Source organism: Chelonoidis abingdonii, chromosome 1 (genome assembly GCF_003597395.2).
Source record: "Chelonoidis abingdonii isolate Lonesome George chromosome 1, CheloAbing_2.0, whole genome shotgun sequence".
Lineage (NCBI taxonomy): Eukaryota > Metazoa > Chordata > Testudines > Testudinidae > Chelonoidis > Chelonoidis abingdonii.
Window position 1 is genome coordinate 178,025,416 of NC_133769.1, and position 19,137 is coordinate 178,044,552.

General features: G+C 44.0%; 1 protein-coding gene across 2 annotated transcripts in view; it reads right to left on the reverse strand.

The window, feature by feature from the left end:
- RCSD1 (RCSD domain containing 1) overlaps window positions 1-19,137 on the reverse strand; it is a 368,022-nt gene that overhangs the window by 31,157 nt on the left and 317,728 nt on the right. The window contains exon 2 of one of the 2 annotated variants that reach the window (XM_075073011.1): window positions 18,919-19,021. In XM_075073011.1, the coding sequence (XP_074929112.1) occupies window positions 18,919-18,924 (6 nt within the window). In that variant the 5' untranslated portion in view covers window positions 18,925-19,021. Of the gene's footprint in view, window positions 1-18,918; window positions 19,110-19,137 lie in introns of those variants that run through there. The other variant, XM_032777422.2, reaches the window with a different exon arrangement.

The following is a 19,137-nucleotide window of genomic DNA, read 5'->3' on the forward strand; positions in this document are numbered from 1 at the left end:
CCCGCCCCACCTCCTCCCCTGAGCACGCACTGCATCTCCGCTCCTCCCCCTCCCGGAAAGTCCTAAGCACCACCAAATAACTGTTCGGTGGCAGGAAGTGCTGGGAGGGAGAAAGAGGAACGGGGACCTGGCATGCTGGCACGGGGATAAGAAGGCGAGGAGGGGGGACCTTGGCTTCCGGTGGGTGCAGAGCACCCACTAATTTTTCCCCCATGGGTGCTCCAGCCCCAGAGCACCCACAGAGTCGGCCCCTATGGTTGCAATTTGGTAGCAGCTTTTGTTTAATGATCTCCAAGTATTGCAAACACTAATTAATTGAGGCTGACAGCCCCCCCCCCCACATGTGAGGAAATAAGCATCATGTCTGTTTTAGAGCTAATTAAACCAAGGTACAAAAGGTAAGTAAATTTGCCAAGGATAACTTGGATGTGTGCTTGTAAGTGAACTGGTAGTCAGGAATAAACCCAAAGAGCCCTGGGTCTCTGTGTATACCACTAGACCACATTCCCTCTGTAAACAAAGTAGCTTTCTGCTGATTAATAATTATATTTTACCCTTTTTGGGGAAAAATACTATTATCTAAAGAGTAATGATACTTTAAACCATTCTAGCAGGAATTATAACTGTAGGAACAATTCTGGGCTAAAACCTGCTTTCGCTTACACAAACATAAACCTAGAATAAGTGCTTTGAAGAGAATGAATACCACTGATGTAACTGAAAGCAGAACTTGGCCTAAGCAGTATACAACAACTTCATTTTGAGAAATGTCGTTCAAACAAACAGTGTCCTCATATACATTGCAAAGCTCAGTAATTTCTCTATCCCTCAGATAAAGGCAATGGAGAAATTGCAATCAGGGGAGGTTTGTAATGAGCTGGATATTTCAGGAGACTGAAACACAGAAAGGCTGCTTCAGATGAGTGGAGCTGCATATTACTCTGCTCTCACACCAACAGTTATACAGCTCAGTGAAGCGACAAAGAGGAGGCTGACAGTAGACAAGAAGAGGAAGCAGAGACTGGAGTAGAGAGAGCTCATTTCTGAAACTAATTACATTGTTGTAGCTTCCAAGATATAGTCAGTACTATACCAAGGATCACTCATAAGAACAGATAGACTATGCTCTTCCTGTGCAGACAAAGAGGACATACAAAGACAAAGGAGGCCGGGGGGAAGGATATAGCCTAGTGGTCAGAGTGACGGTATGCATGTAACTTATTAGCTTTCTGTGCCAATGTTAAGTTTAGTCTATAGAGAGTTTTTAAAACAAGGAAGATCTTTTTGAAATACCTTCGAACAGCTCAAGGGAGCTGATAGCAGAGCTAAGGATCTGGCTGCTAGTGACTGATTTTCAGAGGTGTCAGATACCTACAACTCCCACTCACTTCAACTGGAGTTCTGGGTTCTCAGGACCTCTGCAATCAGGCCCTACACTAGTTGTGTCAAATTGGGCACCCAGAATTAGTGGTACCTCTTGAGAATGTGGGCCTAAACACTTTAAACTTACTTTGGGGCACTTCTAATGATGCATCAGGGCTCAATAATCTTCCTATGCAAACAAGTCCACAATGACTGAGTGAAATGTGATCTGAGGGGGCACTTCTAATGATGCATCAGGGCTCAATAATCTTCCTATGCAAACAAGTCCACAATGACTGAGTGAAATGTGATCTGAGGGGGCACTTCTAATGATGCATCAGGGCTCAATAATCTTCCTATGCAAACAAGTCCACAATGACTGAGTGAAATGTGATCTGAGGGGGCACTTCTAATGATGCATCAGGGCTCAATAATCTTCCTATGCAAACAAGTCCACAATGACTGAGTGAAATGTGATCTGAGGAGAATAGTAGGAGCCAGCAACTCCTGAGTTCTAATCCAGCCTCTGACATGGATTCCTACTGTAGCCTTGAGAAAAGTCACTTATCCTTTGTTTCTCAGTTAACCCAACTATAAAATAATTCATTCTCACAACCTGCCTCTAAAGGTAGAAATTAATGTTCTTAAAATGCTTTGAAATGTATTATAACTAAACAGTTACAGTACTTTCCTAGTGGGTACTTTAAACCATAAAATTTCCTTTTGTTGACAGAAAGGCCAAGTACTGAATGGGGACTAAAATTTCCTCTCCCCAGAAACAGGATCTCCAGGTAAAATTTGAAGCACTGGGGAGCCATGTTGCAGGAGCATCTTATGCTGTCACTGCCTGTGCTATGCATATTTAGTGGGGAATATGGGGAACATTAGTCTCCAGGGCTATCAAGACAACACTCTTCACCTGCACAAATTAATTTAAAAATTATGTGTGAAAGAAAAGTAGTGAAAAAATTATACTTAGGCTTCTAGAGAGCATAAGAAACAATGTTAAGTTGCAGAGAGTGGGATGGAGTAAATGCAGAATGGTAGGAGTCTTTAACTAGATGATTGTATTACTTGTTGGGTTTTCTTTCCCATGAGCTGCTTGACAAAAAAGCGTCTCTAAAGGTTTCAATCTTACCTTGTGGGAATCTACAGACTAAAAAACAGATTGCTTGACTAGCAAAGCTGCTACAAATTATGATCCAAATCTCCTAAAAAGGAACAGAAAGTATGCATCTGCAAAGAGCTCTCTTGGCTTCAGGTCATGTGAGATCGATCGATCAGGGCTTGATGTCAAATGGGGTGGATATCCCTAGCAATCAGCTTAAATACCTTGGAGGACACTATGGCCTTAGGTTGAGAATGGAGATGAGGTGCAAGGTATTTAAGCTGTTTGGGACAGGGACTGTCTTTTTGTTCTGTGTTTGTACAGCACCTAGCACAATGGGGTCTTGGCCCATGACTGGGGCTCTTAGGAGCTACAGTAATACAAATAATAAATGTTAATAATACTTTTTGTAAGCACCTAGAGGGTAATAAGGTTATAAGGAATAGCCAACATGGATTTGTCAAGAGCAACTCTTGCCTAACCAGCCTAATTTCCTTCTTTAACAAGGTTGCTGGCCTAGTGGATGGTGGGCTGTAGATGTGATTTATCTTGATTTTAGTAAGGCTTTTGACACAGTCCCACATGACAATCTCATAAGCAAACTAGGGACATGTGGTCTAGAGGAAATTACTATAAGGTGGTTCCTCTGTTACATTCTGAGGCACACTCCAGACCAGTGAGGGGTTGTGTCACCACCTCCCTGAAACCTTGGGTGCCTCACAATGCTTTGCTGCAGTAGCTCTCAATTTGGGCTGCTCACAAACAGCCAAATACCATTCAGGTCACACCCTGAGTGTCTGTATATAGCGACAGCCCTGATCCAGCAACCCCAGAAACACACCAGCCGCACTCTGGCTTCCAGCAGCCTTGTTTACTACTATCAGGGTGACCCGAACATACTCACAATCCCAAATATTCCCCCAAATGTGTGTTCTGTACTATCTAGCCCTGTCCTGGACAGTTCGGATATTATAGGTCCGTTGCCCCTGCTAAAGGGTCAATATCCAGCAGCCTGCTACTTTAAACAGAGTTACCAAAAAACTCAGTTTAAATACAGCACTGGATTAGTTTTGATTAAAAATAAAACAAGTTTAACTACAAAGAGAGATTTTAAGTGAATACAGGTACAAGGCATTAAAGTCAGAAATGGTTACAATAGAAATAAAGATAAAATCCTTTCTAGCAGCTAAAACTTAACAAACTAGACTTGGTTCAAGGTAAAATCTTTACCACATGCTTCCAGCAACACTGCTAACCAAATTTTCATGTCAGGGTCCCTCCCAATATCAAAAGGTTGGTTCCTTTGTCTTCTTAGGTAAAAGAGAGAGATTGGTCCTGGGGTATTTTTGCCCCTCAATTTTATAGTCCAGTCACACCATGAAATGCATTTTCTTGAGAGTTACCCCTAAATAAAGTTCCTTCCTACTATGAGAATGAAGAAATGGAGTCTCATAGTGAAAGAAGTTGCATGTTGTTGTTTGCTAAAATGCAGATCCATCTGTTCTTGAACCCTCCCCTTTGCTGCCAGAGAATGGTGCTTGACAGGCAAGTGCCAATCAACATTGATGACACCTGGCTAGAGGAGTTAGCTTGTCCTTTATCTTTGAGGAACAGGTTTACTCCCTCCCCAGACTTGTCTGGTAAACACGTTAGTCATAATTTCAGCATATGTATATAATCTTACATATAATGTTGCTACACACATTTCACCATGATATTATTGACCAACGAGTTATTAGTTTTCAAATGATACCTCACAAGGCAAATTTTGTACAAAGATTATTACAATAGTGTGTAGGGTATGAATAGAGGGATGCATTTAGTCACAATGGGTGCACAACTGAGTGAAATATTGTACTAAAAAAGTAGTTATCAATGGTTCACTGTCAAACTGGGAGGGGCGTATCTAGTGGGCTACCACAGGAATCAGTCCTGGGTCTGGTATTATTCAATATTTCATTAATGACTTAGATAATGGAGTAGAGAGTATGCTTATAAAACTTGAAGATGACACCAAGCTGGAAGGTGTTTCAGGCACTTTGGAGGACAGGATTACAATTTAAAATGACCTTGCCAAATTGGTCTGAATTCAACAAGATGCAATTAAATAAAGACAAGTGCAAAGTACTTCACTTAAGAAGGAAAAATCAAAGGCACAACTACAAAATGGGGGATAACTGGCTAGGTAATAGTGCTGCTGAAAAGGATGTATGGGTTATAGTGGCTCACAAATTGAATAAGAGTCAACAAAATGTGATGCAGCTGCCAAAAAGGCTAATATGATTCTGGGGTATATTAACAGCAGTGTCATATGTAAGATGACAGGAGGCAATGGTACTGCTCTATCAGCACTCGTGAGGCCTCAGCTGGAGTACTGTGTTCAGTTCTGGGCATCTCACTTTAGGTAAGATGTGGACAAATGGGAGAGAGTCCAGAGGAGAGCAACAAGAATGATCTAGTATTTAGAAAACCTGACCTATGGGGAATGGTTAAAAAAACTGGGTATATTTAACGTTGACAAAAGAAGGATGGGGTAAGGGGTGACCTGATAACAGTCTTTGGATATGCTGAGGAATGTTATAAAGAGGACTATCATCAATTGTTCTCCATGTCCACTGAAGAGAGGATAAGGAGGAATGGGCTTAATCTGCAGCAAGGAAAATATAGGTTATATATTAGAAAAAAAATTCTAACAATAAGGATAGATAAACTCTGGATTAGGCTTCCAAGGGAGGATTGGGAATCCCCATCTTTGGAAGTTTTTAAAAACAGGTTGGACAGACACCTGTCAGGGATGGTCTAGGTTTACTTCATCCTGTCACAGCACAGGGAAGTGGATGAGATGACTTCTTGAGATCCCTTCCAGCCCTGCATTTCTATGATTTCATGATACTTCGGCTCTGGTGTGGGACTGCACTAAAGCTGCTGTTTCCATTCTGTACTAGTGAAGGTTTTGTATATTATCATCATGTGTTCTGCTACCTCCCACTCAGCTCTGTTCAGTGATGCAGGGGCCTTCTCACGTTTGTTCCTGTTTTTCTGAACACTATTATAATTATTGAGTGAATAGCTTGAACTTGAGTGGAGGTTTGCACTGACAGTCCCCCTACCTCACAGGGGAAAAAGACTTTGGAAGAGATTGTGTTCTTTACAGGGTGGGTCTTTATTACTCTGGGACCTGTTGGATTAGCCACTTATTCTTATTTTTTTTTAAATGGAGTATAAAAAAAACCCAACTATTAAATTGTGTTTTTCACAAGTCAAACACAGATTAATAACAGCAAGACTAAAGGTTTGAAATTCCAGGGAAACCTATAGCATAAACTCAAGGGGGGAAAAATTCATTTTCATGAAAGTAAACATGACATCCAGCCAGGAAGATGTTTCAAGAACTTGGTAACCAACAAAGATTGCTGTTATGGAAAGCAGTTGGAAAAAGGAAGACAGAGTAATACCTGATCTTTTTGCATATGCAATAAAGAGTTCCCAGGCTTTTGTAAACTTTGTACATGTTTCTTTTCTGAGTTATGTTTCCTATATGTGAGAGTTTCCAAGTCTTTAACAATCTGAGGGAGCAGGATGAAGTCATAGATAGTGGCAATAATCTCATCACACCAGCTAGGTCCTCTGAGGGCTGCTCCTACAAGCCAATCGTGGGCAGAGCACCCATTAACTTCACAGGGGCTCTTCCATCACCTGAGTAAATCTACTTCTTTGAGAGGTCATAGATAGGTTGACAGAAGAATTCTGACCTAGCAGTGTCTAATCCAGGGTTTAGGTCATCTTAGCTACAACACACAGGGCGTGAAGATTTTCACAACCCTGAGCAATGTAGTTAAGTTGACCAACTTGGAAGTGTACACGGGTCCATGGAAGCTTGCAGGATCAGACTCCTACTCGGTGCTGTTGCTCCAACTCAATTCAAAATAGCTCCTGACAGTCTCTTTTTCCAGTGCTTTGTCCAATCTATTTTTAAATGTCCCAAGGGATGGGGCTTCCATTGCACTTGGATAACTATTCCAAAACATAATAGATTTTGCTGCGAGAAAACTTTGCTGCTATTAAGCCAACATCTTCCTTTTCGTAATTTCATTGAATTACTGCTGTTTCAGTAAACTAAATTATTCCTTACCATGAGATCTACACCCTTCAAATATATTTAGGCAGTTATCATTCTCCCTCTTACCATTTGGCCAAGTGACTTAACTCCATTCTCATAAGTCAATTTTTCTTGCCCTTTACATTTTGATGCTCTTCTCTGTACACCCTACATTTTGTTTACATCTTCCTGATGCTGAGGCTTCCAGAACTGAAAGCAGCAATCCAATACACTTGTATAACTGTACTGATCAAGTATTGGTGTGCTCAGTCCTGTACAAATGTATAGACGAGTTTCCTGCCTTAAGAAGTGTAGTTCTGGTACAGGGGAGGCCCCAGGCACAGTTTGGAGGAGATGAAGCAATTTGGGACTCTTGAAGAATCCTTCTAATAACTGATAGGTGTAAGGAGGGTAAGGAATTAGTTAGACTGTGAGACAAAGCTCTGACCTTGTCTCAGTGGGTCCCATGCTTCCAGGCAGATTATGTTAGCCTCAGAGACTCACTGTGACCTTCCGCATAGTCCTTCTTTCTCTAGGGGCAAAGGTCACAGCCTACTGAGCCATTTTCATCATAAGCCAGCAAGGGAGGTGGGAAGAAGCAATCCTCGCTTGCACAGTCTCCGTGATTAATCGGCAATGGGGGGAAAGGGGGGAGAAAAGGGAGGGAACCCTCTACTCTGGGTTCCAGCCAAGGGACCCTAATAGCAGCAACCCTTGGTAGCTGACTTTGAAACAGGACAGGTACAATTCCCTCTCCCCCCATTACCTCAGGGCCTCCTTCCTTGTGCCTGATAGGGTTTGTACTACCCAGTTTCTCCAGCAGCATGGCTTCCTCCTACCACTCCTGACACACACACCCACCCAGCTGACTTACTGGGAGGCTTTTAACTAGTTTCAGCCAGACCCTGACTGGCTTCAGGTGTCCCAATCAACCGAGCTATTTCCACTGCTTTCTGGAAGGATCTTAATTGGCCCCAGGTGTCTTAATTGACCTGGAGCAACTGCCATTTGCTTACCTTGGTAACAGGGATTTGTTTAGTCTTGGGCTAATATTATCTGTCTCCCACTACTTTCCTATAGCCATCTAGCCTTGCCCCATCACATACTCTCCCCCCCACGGCGAGGCTGAATACCATAGAGTTGGGCAACTTGGAACACCAGGCAGTGTGCTCGTGACAGACCATCAGCATTGTCATGGTGGCATCCAGCCCTGTGCTGTGTACAGAACTGGAGCAGCTGGAGAGATAAGAACCACCTGGTGACCCTTGCATTCTTTTTCTTATTCCGCTGAATCAACTGGAGGGGTGCATGGTCCGTCACAAGAGTAAATCTCTGTCCTAAGAGGTAATAATACAATGTCTCCATGGCCCATTTGACAGCAAGGCATTCTCTTTCGACTACTGCGTATTTCTGTTTTCTTGAGAGCATCGTTCTGCTTGGGTAAAGGATGAGGTGTTCCTCTTCTTCCACCATTTGTGATAGAATAGCTCCCAACCCCACCTCGGAAGCATCTGTTTGTAAAATAAATTCCTTGTTAAAGTCTGGGGCTATGAGTATGGGATCATTACAGAGGGCTGTCTGAATGTATGTGAACGCCCCCTCTGCTGCGTCGGTCCACTTCACCGTGTCTGGACCTCGGGCCTTTACCAGGTCCATTAGGGGACTTGCCCTATGGTGCATTTAGCAGGATAAGTGGTGAGGCCACCCTGCCTTAAGATATGCAGTACTGCTTCAGCTTTCTCTAAGTAGGTTCCCCAGTCTGGCAGATGGATGATGACATCATCTAGGTATGTGGCTGCATAACTACTATGGGGGTGCAGGACCTTATCCATGAAGCATTGGAATATGGCTGATGCCCCATGTAGCCCAAAAGAGAAGACGGTGTACTGGAATAGCCCCTCCCGGGTGGAGAACACTGTCTTTTCTTTAGCTTCTTTGGTCAGAGGAATCTGTCAATACCTTTAGTCAGATCCAGTGTAGTCAAGAATTTGGCACTACCCAGTTGGTCAATCAGTTTGTCGATGCATGGTATGGGGTATGCATCGAATTGGGATACTTCATTCAGTTGGTGAAAGTCATTACAGAATCTCGTGGTACTGTTAGATTTAGGCACTAAAATGATTGGACTGGACTACTGACTGTAAGATTCTTCAATAACCCCAGTTCTAACATTTTCTTTACTTCGGCCTTCATCTCTTCTCTTTTGGCTGCTGGGATTCGGTAGGGTCTCAATATTACCTTGGCTCTGGGGATCGTGTGGATATGCTGATAGGTTTCAGTCATCTGCACTGGTTTCATAGAGAACACATCTCGGGTGTGATTAATCATGTCAGCTGCCTTGATCTTTTGGATCGGCATCAAGTCGGGTGATATCCTCACTCGCTCACGTAAGCAAGGGGAAGGGCCTCCTGGATGACTAAGCATGTCTCTCGATCATGCCAAGGTTTTAGAAGACTGATGTGGTAAATTTACTCCGGTGTCCGGTGGCCTGGCTGCCACATCTTATAGTTCACCTCCCCCATGGCGTCGATCACTTCACAGGGTCCCTGCCACTGGGACAACAGTTTACTATCTGCTGTGGGTACCAGCACCTGATCCCCTGGTGGGAACTATCAAAGCTTTGCTTGGTGGTTAAATGGGTTCGTTGGGTCTCCTGTGCTCTCTCTAAATGGACGTAACTTGGGCTATATGAGCCCTCATCTGCAGTACATGCTTGACTATGTTCCTTCTGGGATTTGGCTGCTCTTTCCAGGCTTCTTTGGCTATATCCAATATGCCCCAGGGTGGCACCCGTATAGTAGTTCGAACGGAGAGAAACCCGTTCGAACTACTATACGGGTGCCACCCTGGCTAATATGAGATAAGGCAATAGGGTATCCCAATCTTTCCCATCCCGGCTCACCACTTTCCTGATCATGGCCTTGAGGGTCCTACTGAATCTTTCCACAAGGCCATCTGTTTGTGGGTGGTATACAGAGGTCCATAGGGATTATACATGGAGCAACGAACAGAGATCTTTCATCAGCTTGGACATGAAAGGTGTCCCTTGACCAGTCAATATCTCCTTGGGTAGCCCAAGCTGGGCAAACATCTATACTAGCTCCTCAGCTTTTGTCTTGGAAGCCGTGTTGCGTAGGGGAACAGCTTCTGGGTACTGGGTTGCATAGTCCAGTACAACTTGCACATGTTAGTGGTCCTGAGCTGTCTTCTCTAGGGGCCCTACCAGATCCATGGCTATGCATTCAATGATACCTCTATTATTGGAAGAGGTATCAAAGGGGCCCGCAAGTGTGGGCGAGGGCTATGTAGTTGACACTCTGAACAAGAAGTGCAGTATTGCCAGACATGTTCGTGTATTCCTGGCCAGAAGAACCTCCTCAGGATCCATGCCTGGGTTTTCTCTACCCTTAGGTGTCCTCCAAACAGGTGATTGTGGGCAAGGCTCAATATGATGTGACGGTGTCCCCCATAAGGCTTTATGGAATATGCTTATGAATGTATATATATGACATAACTGGAATATGTTTTAGGCTACATATGCCATGTAACATGTCTATGTAAAGGTCATGACCTACTGAATGTATTCATCCTATTTGTATCCATGTATCATTTTTGTATAAGTTATGAATATTGGCTGTGTACTGGCTTGATTTTAACTAGCCCAGTAGGGCATTTTGTCAGCTTCTTGAGAAAAGTGCCCAATCAAAAACCACTTAATCCAACAATGAACTTGAAGATGACAATTCACACCTGAGCCTTCCCAGGAATGTGGCTTGGCTGGTAAAAACTGAGTCATGCATGGACACGTGGCTTGCCGATGTGACTCAAAAACTCCATCTTGGACCTGGACTTTGCACAGGAGGGGGTCTCTACCCACCCAAGAGAGAGAGTCCATTTAACCCCCTGGGAGATCCCTCCATTTTGTCTTCAGCTGTTTAAAGAGAGAGCCTCTCCACCCCCAAGGATATCTGAAAGGAACTGGAACAAAGGACAGTAACTACAGGGGGTGTGAGTGATTGCTGGACCCAGATTAGAAGGAGACCAGTCTGTGTAAGGAAGCTTACTGGGTGAGATTTTATTTGTATTCAGTTTCTTAGACATAGACATGTGTATTCTATTTTATTTTACTTGGTAATTCACTTTGTTCTGTCTGTTACTACTTGGAACCACTTAAATCCTACTTTCTGTATTCAATAAAATTACTCTTTATTTATTAATTAACCCAGAGTATGTATTAAAACCTGGGTGGGAGAGGGGGAGAAACAGCTGTGCATATCTCTCTATCAGTGTTATAGAGGGCAAACAATTCATGAGTTTATCCTGTATAAGCTTTATACAGTGTAAAACGGATTTATTTGGGTTTAGACCTCATTGGGAGTTGGGCATCTGAGCGTAAGTGACAAGAACACTTCTGTAAGCTACTTTCAGTTAACTCTGCAGATTTGGGGCAAGTAATTCAGACCCTGGGTCTTTGTTGGAGCAAACGGGTGTGTCTGGCTCAGCAAGACAGGGTGCTGGGGTCCCGAACTGGCAGGGAAAGCAGGAGTAGAAGTAGTCTTGAAACATGAGTTGACAGTTCCCAAGAGAGTTTCTGTGATTCAACCAGTCACATATGGCTTTTTGATGCTTTCGTGACACCAGAAGTTGTTGTATCTCTTGCTCCTGCATTGGCACCACTCTGTAAAGTGAGGTCCTGGATTCCAGACCTTCCCATCCACGGGTATCCCATCTATCTCGGCCATCTTTTTCCTGGCATTATCATATCTGGGGTCCTCTGCCTGGACCCGCCTGAAAGTCTTTCTCCTGGGACTAATCTGCCCAAGCTCCCAGGGGCTGGCTTCTGCTTCTTCCATAGGCTTGCTGCCGTCACGGCTGAGGCTGGCCTCCAGCTCACCTTCCGTGGTGGTAGTTTCTCTGTTGGCTGCTCATGTCCATCTTCCTACTAGGGCAGTCTTATGGCCCTGGGTCAGGATCCAGGTTCCCAAGGCTTTCCTTTCTTTTTTTTTTTTTGTCTTCCAGGTCTTTTGGGGAGATGAGAACAGATCCTAAGAAATCTCAGCAAATAAACATCAAGGATTGACATTCCCCTGGCGACGAGTCATTGCCCTCAGGGTCCCCACCTCCCTCCAGCCTCTCCAGGGGGAGTAAATTATCAAACCCTGGATAGTCCCTCCCAATGACTACAATATATGGGAGTTTAGGAACTATGCTCACTGTCACCTCGGGTCCCCTGAACCTCTGTCTCCACCGGGATGGTGGGGTAATGGCCCCATGCATGCACGTCACTGCTACGTATTTGGCTTGTAGCAGCTGGCTACTTTTTACCAGCTTACCCAATATGAAGATGATAGCACTCTCAGAGTCCACAAGCGCGGTAGTCTCTGCTCCATTTATCCTTACCAGCCTGGTGTAGTTATGTGGGGCTAATGCAACCCCTCTGAGGTGGAAGAAGGGGCATGGGACCTCCCAATCCCTCAAGTTACATTGCATAGGCTTATAGGTGCTGGGACACTCCCCAATGCAGAACATCTATAATTACTTCTAGTCATTCCCTCATCACATGGGTTAGGGGGTTTAGTCCCAGGGTTTGCCCGACTCAGGCCATTCCTGACCTTCTGGGGTTCCTGCTGGTTTTCAGCTCCCTCCTTCTTCCACCTAGGACTCCCCAGGGGTTTCGCTGCCCACCCTTCCAGGGTTGGGTTGGGTGCTTGCTTCGAAAGGGGCCTTCCTTGGGTAGTCGGGTCAATTCCCTGGCTGTCATCTGCCTTTCTACCAGCATGATCATCTTGTTGTAGGTGGACGGATCATTCTGGCCTACCCATTTGCGGAGATCTGGTGGCAGTCCCCGCATGTAATGGTCCATGACCAGGGTCTCCAAAATCTCCTCCAGGCTGCATACCTTGGGCTGTAACCACTTCCGTGTGAGGTGCATGAGGTCGAATAGCTAGGACCTCAGAGGTTTATTCTCCTGGTATTTCCACTCATGGAACCTTTGGGCCCGTACCGCGGCCATCATCCCTGATTGTGCTAGGATCTCTGCCTTCAGCCGGGTATAGTTAGTGACGTCTGTGGCTGGCAAGTCAAAGTCAGTCTTCTGGGCCTCTCCACACAAAAAAGGGGCGAGAATGCTGGCCCACTGCTCCTGGGGCCACGCCTCACACTGAGCAGTCCTTTCGAATGAGAGGAGATATGCCTGTACGCCATTACAGCAGGTGAGAGTCTCAGCAATTTCAGTGTGGGGACAGTGTGTGATCATCCACTCTGTTTAGAAAGCACTTTGCCCATCTAGATCACCTTTAATCCAAGGAAATCAAAGTACTAATATTAAACAAATTGTGTTGCAAAGGCAACTATGGTATTATCTCGAACAGCCCACATGTGGTGGCCAGCATAGCCACTGAGTTACCTTTTTCAGCATCTGTTAGTCTATGACAAGGACAACCAGAGAGTTGCTTGTAACAAGATATGCTCTGATCAAGAACCGTAATGTTGTTACTTAAACATCATTTTTGTTGTTTCTTAGAACAATAGTTCTAAAACTGGAGACTATTGTCCAAAGGAGAAGTACCACCATGGAATTACCTTGTACAACATCAGTGCACTTCCTTCCAATTGTAAAGACTGTCATGAAGCTAAAGCTGGAGAAACCTCTTCCTTTGTTCAGTAGAGGACACCCATAGTTATTTTATAGTATATTTACCAAGGGCCAAATTCTGCTCCATTACACCCATTAAATCCTTTCAGTGAAGCTATATGCATGTAAGTGAAAATAATTTGGTCCAGTTCTATTTAGTTGACAATATCAGGAAAGATAACCCTGTTGCAATTCCTGCTGGCAGTATTGTTGCATCACTATGTTGCCTGTGCTGGCAATAAGATTTTACAAAGATATAGGCTGGAAAATTGTTAACGTAAAAGCATTCCTTGGATGAGGCTCCTAGCTGGTGGATCAGTTGGGCCCTGCATTGATTGACTTTGGAAGGCCTTGGACTAATAGCCGAGAGATGAGACTAAATAATGACTCAGTAATATAATCCAAGTAACTAAGTAAAAATAGCCCTTCTTAAACAATATATATGCTCCCTGTGGACCAAATTCCACCCTAGCTTAAGCAGGCAGTGTTCACATTGCAGTAAATGGAAGATCTCCCATCATCTCAGTGCTGAATGTGGTTGTCCTCAAGTCACCTCTGCTGACTTGACAGACCAGAACAAGCTTTCACTCTGCAGAGCTAAAGGAGCTGCGAGAGAGTGAGCTGGCCCTGTCATTAGAATAGACTCTTACGTTCTGCATACACAGTCTTTATTATTGCTGGAGATCCCAGATTGCAGGGCTGGTAGTTCAAACCTCCTCCCCTACTGCCTCATGCACTCAACTGTCATTGGAACTGTGAAGCAAGAACACAGGATCTCACATACACACGCACGCCTTCCCCCAACTATCATTAGAATTGTGACTTGCACACACAGGATCATCCAAGGGGAAATAATTTTGCACTGTTTGACAAAATTACAGACTGATGCCCTAGTTAGCACTGATCCCATCACTTCCATGAGGAAGGGTCACAGGATTTCCTAGACCCACACGAACAGTATGTATAAAGCAAGCTGACTTTTCCCCTTCTCCACTCTCCAGACACACAGGTGCCTGAAATGTGGTGAGCTGATGTACTCACTCACTAAAGGAAGTGTATTATGCTGCTCAACTGCAACACTTTCAGCCTATTAAAAAGTGGTGATGGGCTGGAGAAGAGTGACTTGTCCAATCTTTGGCTCAGGAGGCTGATAGGATTATACTGGGGCTGGTTGGAAAACAATAACTTTGTTTTGTGAAAAATAAAACCGCTGCAGTTTAAAAAATTGCTTTAGTTTCTCATCAGAATGAAAATGAGACTTTTAGGGTATGTCTACACTTTGAGCCGAGGTTGTAATTCCCAATTCAAGAAGACATACCTGTGCTAGCTCTAATTGAGCTAGTGCACTAAAAAATTGAGCTAGCCACCCTGCACTAAAAAATACCCTGCACTAAATACCCTGCACTAAAAAATTGAGCTATCCACCCTGGGAACATGCCTCATGTCTCGGACGAGAGTGTACTCAGGGTGCCAAGCCCCTCCAGCTGCTCAAGCAGTGGCTACGCTCTTATTTTTAGCATGCTAGCTTTGATAGAGCTAGCATGGGTATATCTTCCTGAGCTGGGAATTACATCCCCACTTTGAAATGTAAACATGCCCTAAGAGAGTACCACCAGCCAGAATAACCAATAGCCTAGTGGTTAGAGCTATCATCTGAGCTGCAGGAAACCCACATTCAAGTCCTTGCTCTACCTGATGCTGAACAATTATTAGTAGAGACAGAATAACTGCTTCTGCAGCAGTGTTGGGGCTTGGGGAGAGGGCTTTAGCCCCCTGGATTTTTAGTATAATATAGTAATGGTAGACTAGAGCTCAGTGCTATTCTCTGCCGCAGTCTGTCTGAATGTGCAGTTAAATAGGAAGGTAAGTCTGTCTGTATTCCCTTCAGAGGGAGCCATTGTGTTGGACTCTGATGATGAGTCTGACAGCTCATGTGGGAGGAAAGGGGAAGAGGGCTGAGAGAATATTCCTTCCACTCCTCTGCTTCTCCCCACTATCTCACCTATTGGGACCAGGGTACAGGCCACCATGGGTTCTTGTGGCAGTAGCAGAAGTAAGGAGTTGATGTCATTCTCATACTCAATGCCCCGCCTGTATCAGGTGAGAACCCATAGCCCAGCAGCTTCTGTACACGCCTCCTGTGGAGGATGCCCCAAAGCAGAAAGAACACAGGCTGTGGGACAGGGAACCCATTCAGTACATAGCCACAGAAATGAAGTGGCCAAATGAGCTACCAAAGGAGCAGAGTACTCTTTTGCTCTCCTGCATGGCAAAATGAGAACCCATCAGGAGTCAGCTTCCTGGAGGGAGACAGGAATAGACACCAACAGGAGGAGAAATGAAACTTGCTGAGGGATACAGAAAAGGGATAGGTAAATGTCCCCAAAATAAAGTTGTCAGCTGCATTCCCACTGTTTAGAGAAAATAAGAACCACTTTTCACCTTAGTCTAGAAAACAAACTGAAGCTCAGAGACTTGGATTGCTTCCGCCTACTTTATTTGTAACTTTTATGTGCCTCTGTGCTACCAGTCTCCAGCATAAGAGTGGCAGGGAAAATGCCATAACAATAATCTACTTAACCAGCAATAGGAGGTTGTTCCACAAGAGGCCTAATCTCACAAGGTTTCCAGCTGAGTTTCATAAAGCTCAGAGGCTCTTACAGTTCCACAATGCATTTGAACTTGAGGCTGCTTATTCAGACCAAACTCCAAACCTTCTAAAGTAATTACAAAGTAACAGGGCTGCATGTTTCCCCTACTCCCAATTCTGTGGGTCCTGGGGAGAAAATATAGTGAATGTACTCCTGAAGGAAGTTTGGCTTTCAGTATTGCTAACCCCAAGTGTTTTACATTTTAGTTCTCTTTATTTGCAGTCTGCAGGTGGAGCCTTTTAGGATTCACACTTTCAAGCTTTGGTCTGCAGCCATGAAGGCTAGAAGCTTATTTTTAAAAAATGAAAGACGAAATTTTTAGGTTAAACCTGACTCCAGGAGCGGGGGCATTAAGAAAAACAAAATATCATGAAACTCACAGTGAAACCATAGGAACTGGCAACCTTGGACTTTGCTGTATTCTCCCTTACTTGGGGTGCTAACTCATCTTTGTTTGTAAAACAGCTGACCTAACTAAATGCTCAGTATGTTCCTGATGGCAGACTGGATAAGATTCTAGCAACAAAACACAAAGAAAAACAGCAGCAATAAAACCACACAAGGCAAGTGAGCCCTGGCTATTTTTCTTCTAAAGGTTCTGGAGATCTGATGGAAATGGCAATCATCTGGAGGTAGCCCATCTCATTCTGTAGTGCTGGTAATCATCATCTGTCCCTTTAGCGTGAAGAGCTTGCCAATTATACCAGCTACAGAGCACATAACTGCTCTGAACTCTACAACTGAAGCAAACTGTCTGGCAAAGGGGGAAAATGACAGAACTTCTTGTTCCTGTTGCACCGATGCATTAAGCATGGATCCTTCAGACAAAAGTCTGTATCTACCACTATATTCTGACCCAGCGGTCTGTGAAATGCTCTAATGAGGGAGAAGCAGACTGAGAAGGGACCTGGGAATTCCTGAGTCTTTGAGCTTACCTCTGCCACTGGCTTCATATGTGGCCTAATATCTGTGTACAGTATTAACTTCTCTTCCAATGGTTTGAGAGACTTAGTTTATGATTTGTAAAATGTTTTTGAAGATGAAAGGTGCTGTTAAATGTTAAATATAATAACTAAAAGGAGATGTGATGGTCTACAAATGGTTGGAGCAAGTAAAAGTATAGGCAGGACAATAATTTATGGTGGTAAAAAGGAGATAGCTAGGAGTAATGGGAAAAATCAAGAGAAGGAAAATCTTAGATTAAATCTGAGGAAGAACTTCCTGATAATGAGATCTAGTAGGCCTTGTGTGTCTCCCAAAGGAAGTGGAAGCCACATTTCTTGTGACCTTTAAAACACAACTGCATGAAACACTAGAAAACACATTGTCCTGTGCTGGTTGAGAATGGATTAGATGGGACCTAATGTCTGCTCCCGCTCTAAGTATTAGTCTGCCCGTAAGCATGTGATTTCCTGCATAGTAAGTACTTTTTATATTAGATTTTCTACTAGCCCCTGAATTTCACGAGTGTCTGACTTTATAGCTTTATATATTTTCAGTTTCCTAACAGGCTGAGAATCACCCCTGGATAACCTTTAGTCTGTTTCTTTTGCTTATGAGACAAACAACAAAGCCCTTTCTCAGACAGAAGACATCACAGGATGCTGTACAATGAAAGACGATAAAACTAACTGTAACTTAAGGACAGTTAATGACCCAGGCTTGGCTATATCAAATCCACAATCCCATAGGAATCCACTTAATTTGTGACCCCTGCAACATGGCTCATCTTGAGTTAGTGTGATCACTGCTTGATTCTGCTCCACACATAAAACCTGGGTGACCAAAGGTCTGACTGCCTTTTGAGGACTTTCTACTGAAGGTGCCTGCTCTTTAACCTGTGCCCTTAGGAAATCCAAGCATGCAGAGGAGCTGGTTTAGCAACTGGGAGTTAGCAGAACTCCCAAGGTGAACTGCACAGTGGAAATATTCAGAGAAAAATTATGGAGGTGCCCAAGGAACACTGTTCCCTATTCTTGCTGCGTGTCTCCTGTGCTCAGAGCCACTTCACCACTAGGACTGGGGCCTAATGCAAAACTTATTTCCCCAGAAAGAATACAATAAGGTACTTAGCAAGATCTGTAATTGCAGAGGAATGAATGAGAAAATCTTTTGTCATTGTTAGAATTGTCAAAACTTCAAATCTCTCTATATTCTATGCCCTAATTAATAACAATAAATAATACTTTGCTCTTCTATGGCAACTTTCATCTAAGGCTCTCAAAGTGCTTTAAAAAGTCTAGTGAATTCAGCCTCATACCATCCCTGGGAGCTAGGGGAGCACTATCACCCCCATTTTGTATTACTGGAAACTCAGGCACAGAGTGGTGAAGCCCTGTGCTCAAGGTCATGCTGCAAGTCAGTGGCAGGGTTTGGAATAAAACTCTGGAATCCTGACCCATATCTCTGTACTCCCACCATCAGACCATGCTCCCTGCGTTCCCTGGGACAAGATTGGGGGTGCAATGAAAAGTACAAGAAATTCTTAAATATATGGTATGAATTTTTTTGCATAAACAAGGTTTCTTATGTCCACTGCTTCCTGAGTCAAAAATCTCTGATTTCGACAATGAAAGTGAGATTGCAAGATCCACAAGGGACAGAAGGAATATTGGGATCTAAAATAAAGGACATTCCTGCAAAGGGGCAGCTGAGATGTATGGCTACTACTACCCCAATGAAGCCTGAAGTTTCAGCTCTATCAGCTAGTTCCTCCTCCTGTGCCCAATTTTACAACCGAGTGTTTGAATCATGCTTCAAAATGATGCAGGCCCTTGAAGGTTACTGCCTTCTTCAACTCAGGGGAAGAGGCTCAAAAGTGAATGATACTCCACACTCCTCCCCTATATTCACATGCTCTCTTCTTCTATCCCCCCGCCCGCAACTTTAGAATAACTCTGTGCATGAAGTTCCAAGGGGTCATTTACAGCTTAATACAGCAAATTGAAATTATTACTTGCACCTAGTGGGAAAGTGTCATGTAAAGATGGAGCTAATTCATTCTGAACTTCTGGGGCAAGCAAGTCAGCAAAGTAACGCGCGGCTACTGAAATAAATTTTTTACCTCCATATCCTGCAAGTGAGGGGTGTCCTCAGGACAGTCGTTCTTCCCCACCCTTTCCCCACTTAGCTGTGGAAAGTTTCTGCTCAGCCAGAGTAAGAACACACTGCGAGCAGCGTATAATATAATATCCAACCCCCAGCTCAGCTTGAGCACTGACAGAGCCCAGTGAGCAGCCCTGCACTAGAGAACAAGGAAGGAGGGAGGGTGGTTGAGAGGAAG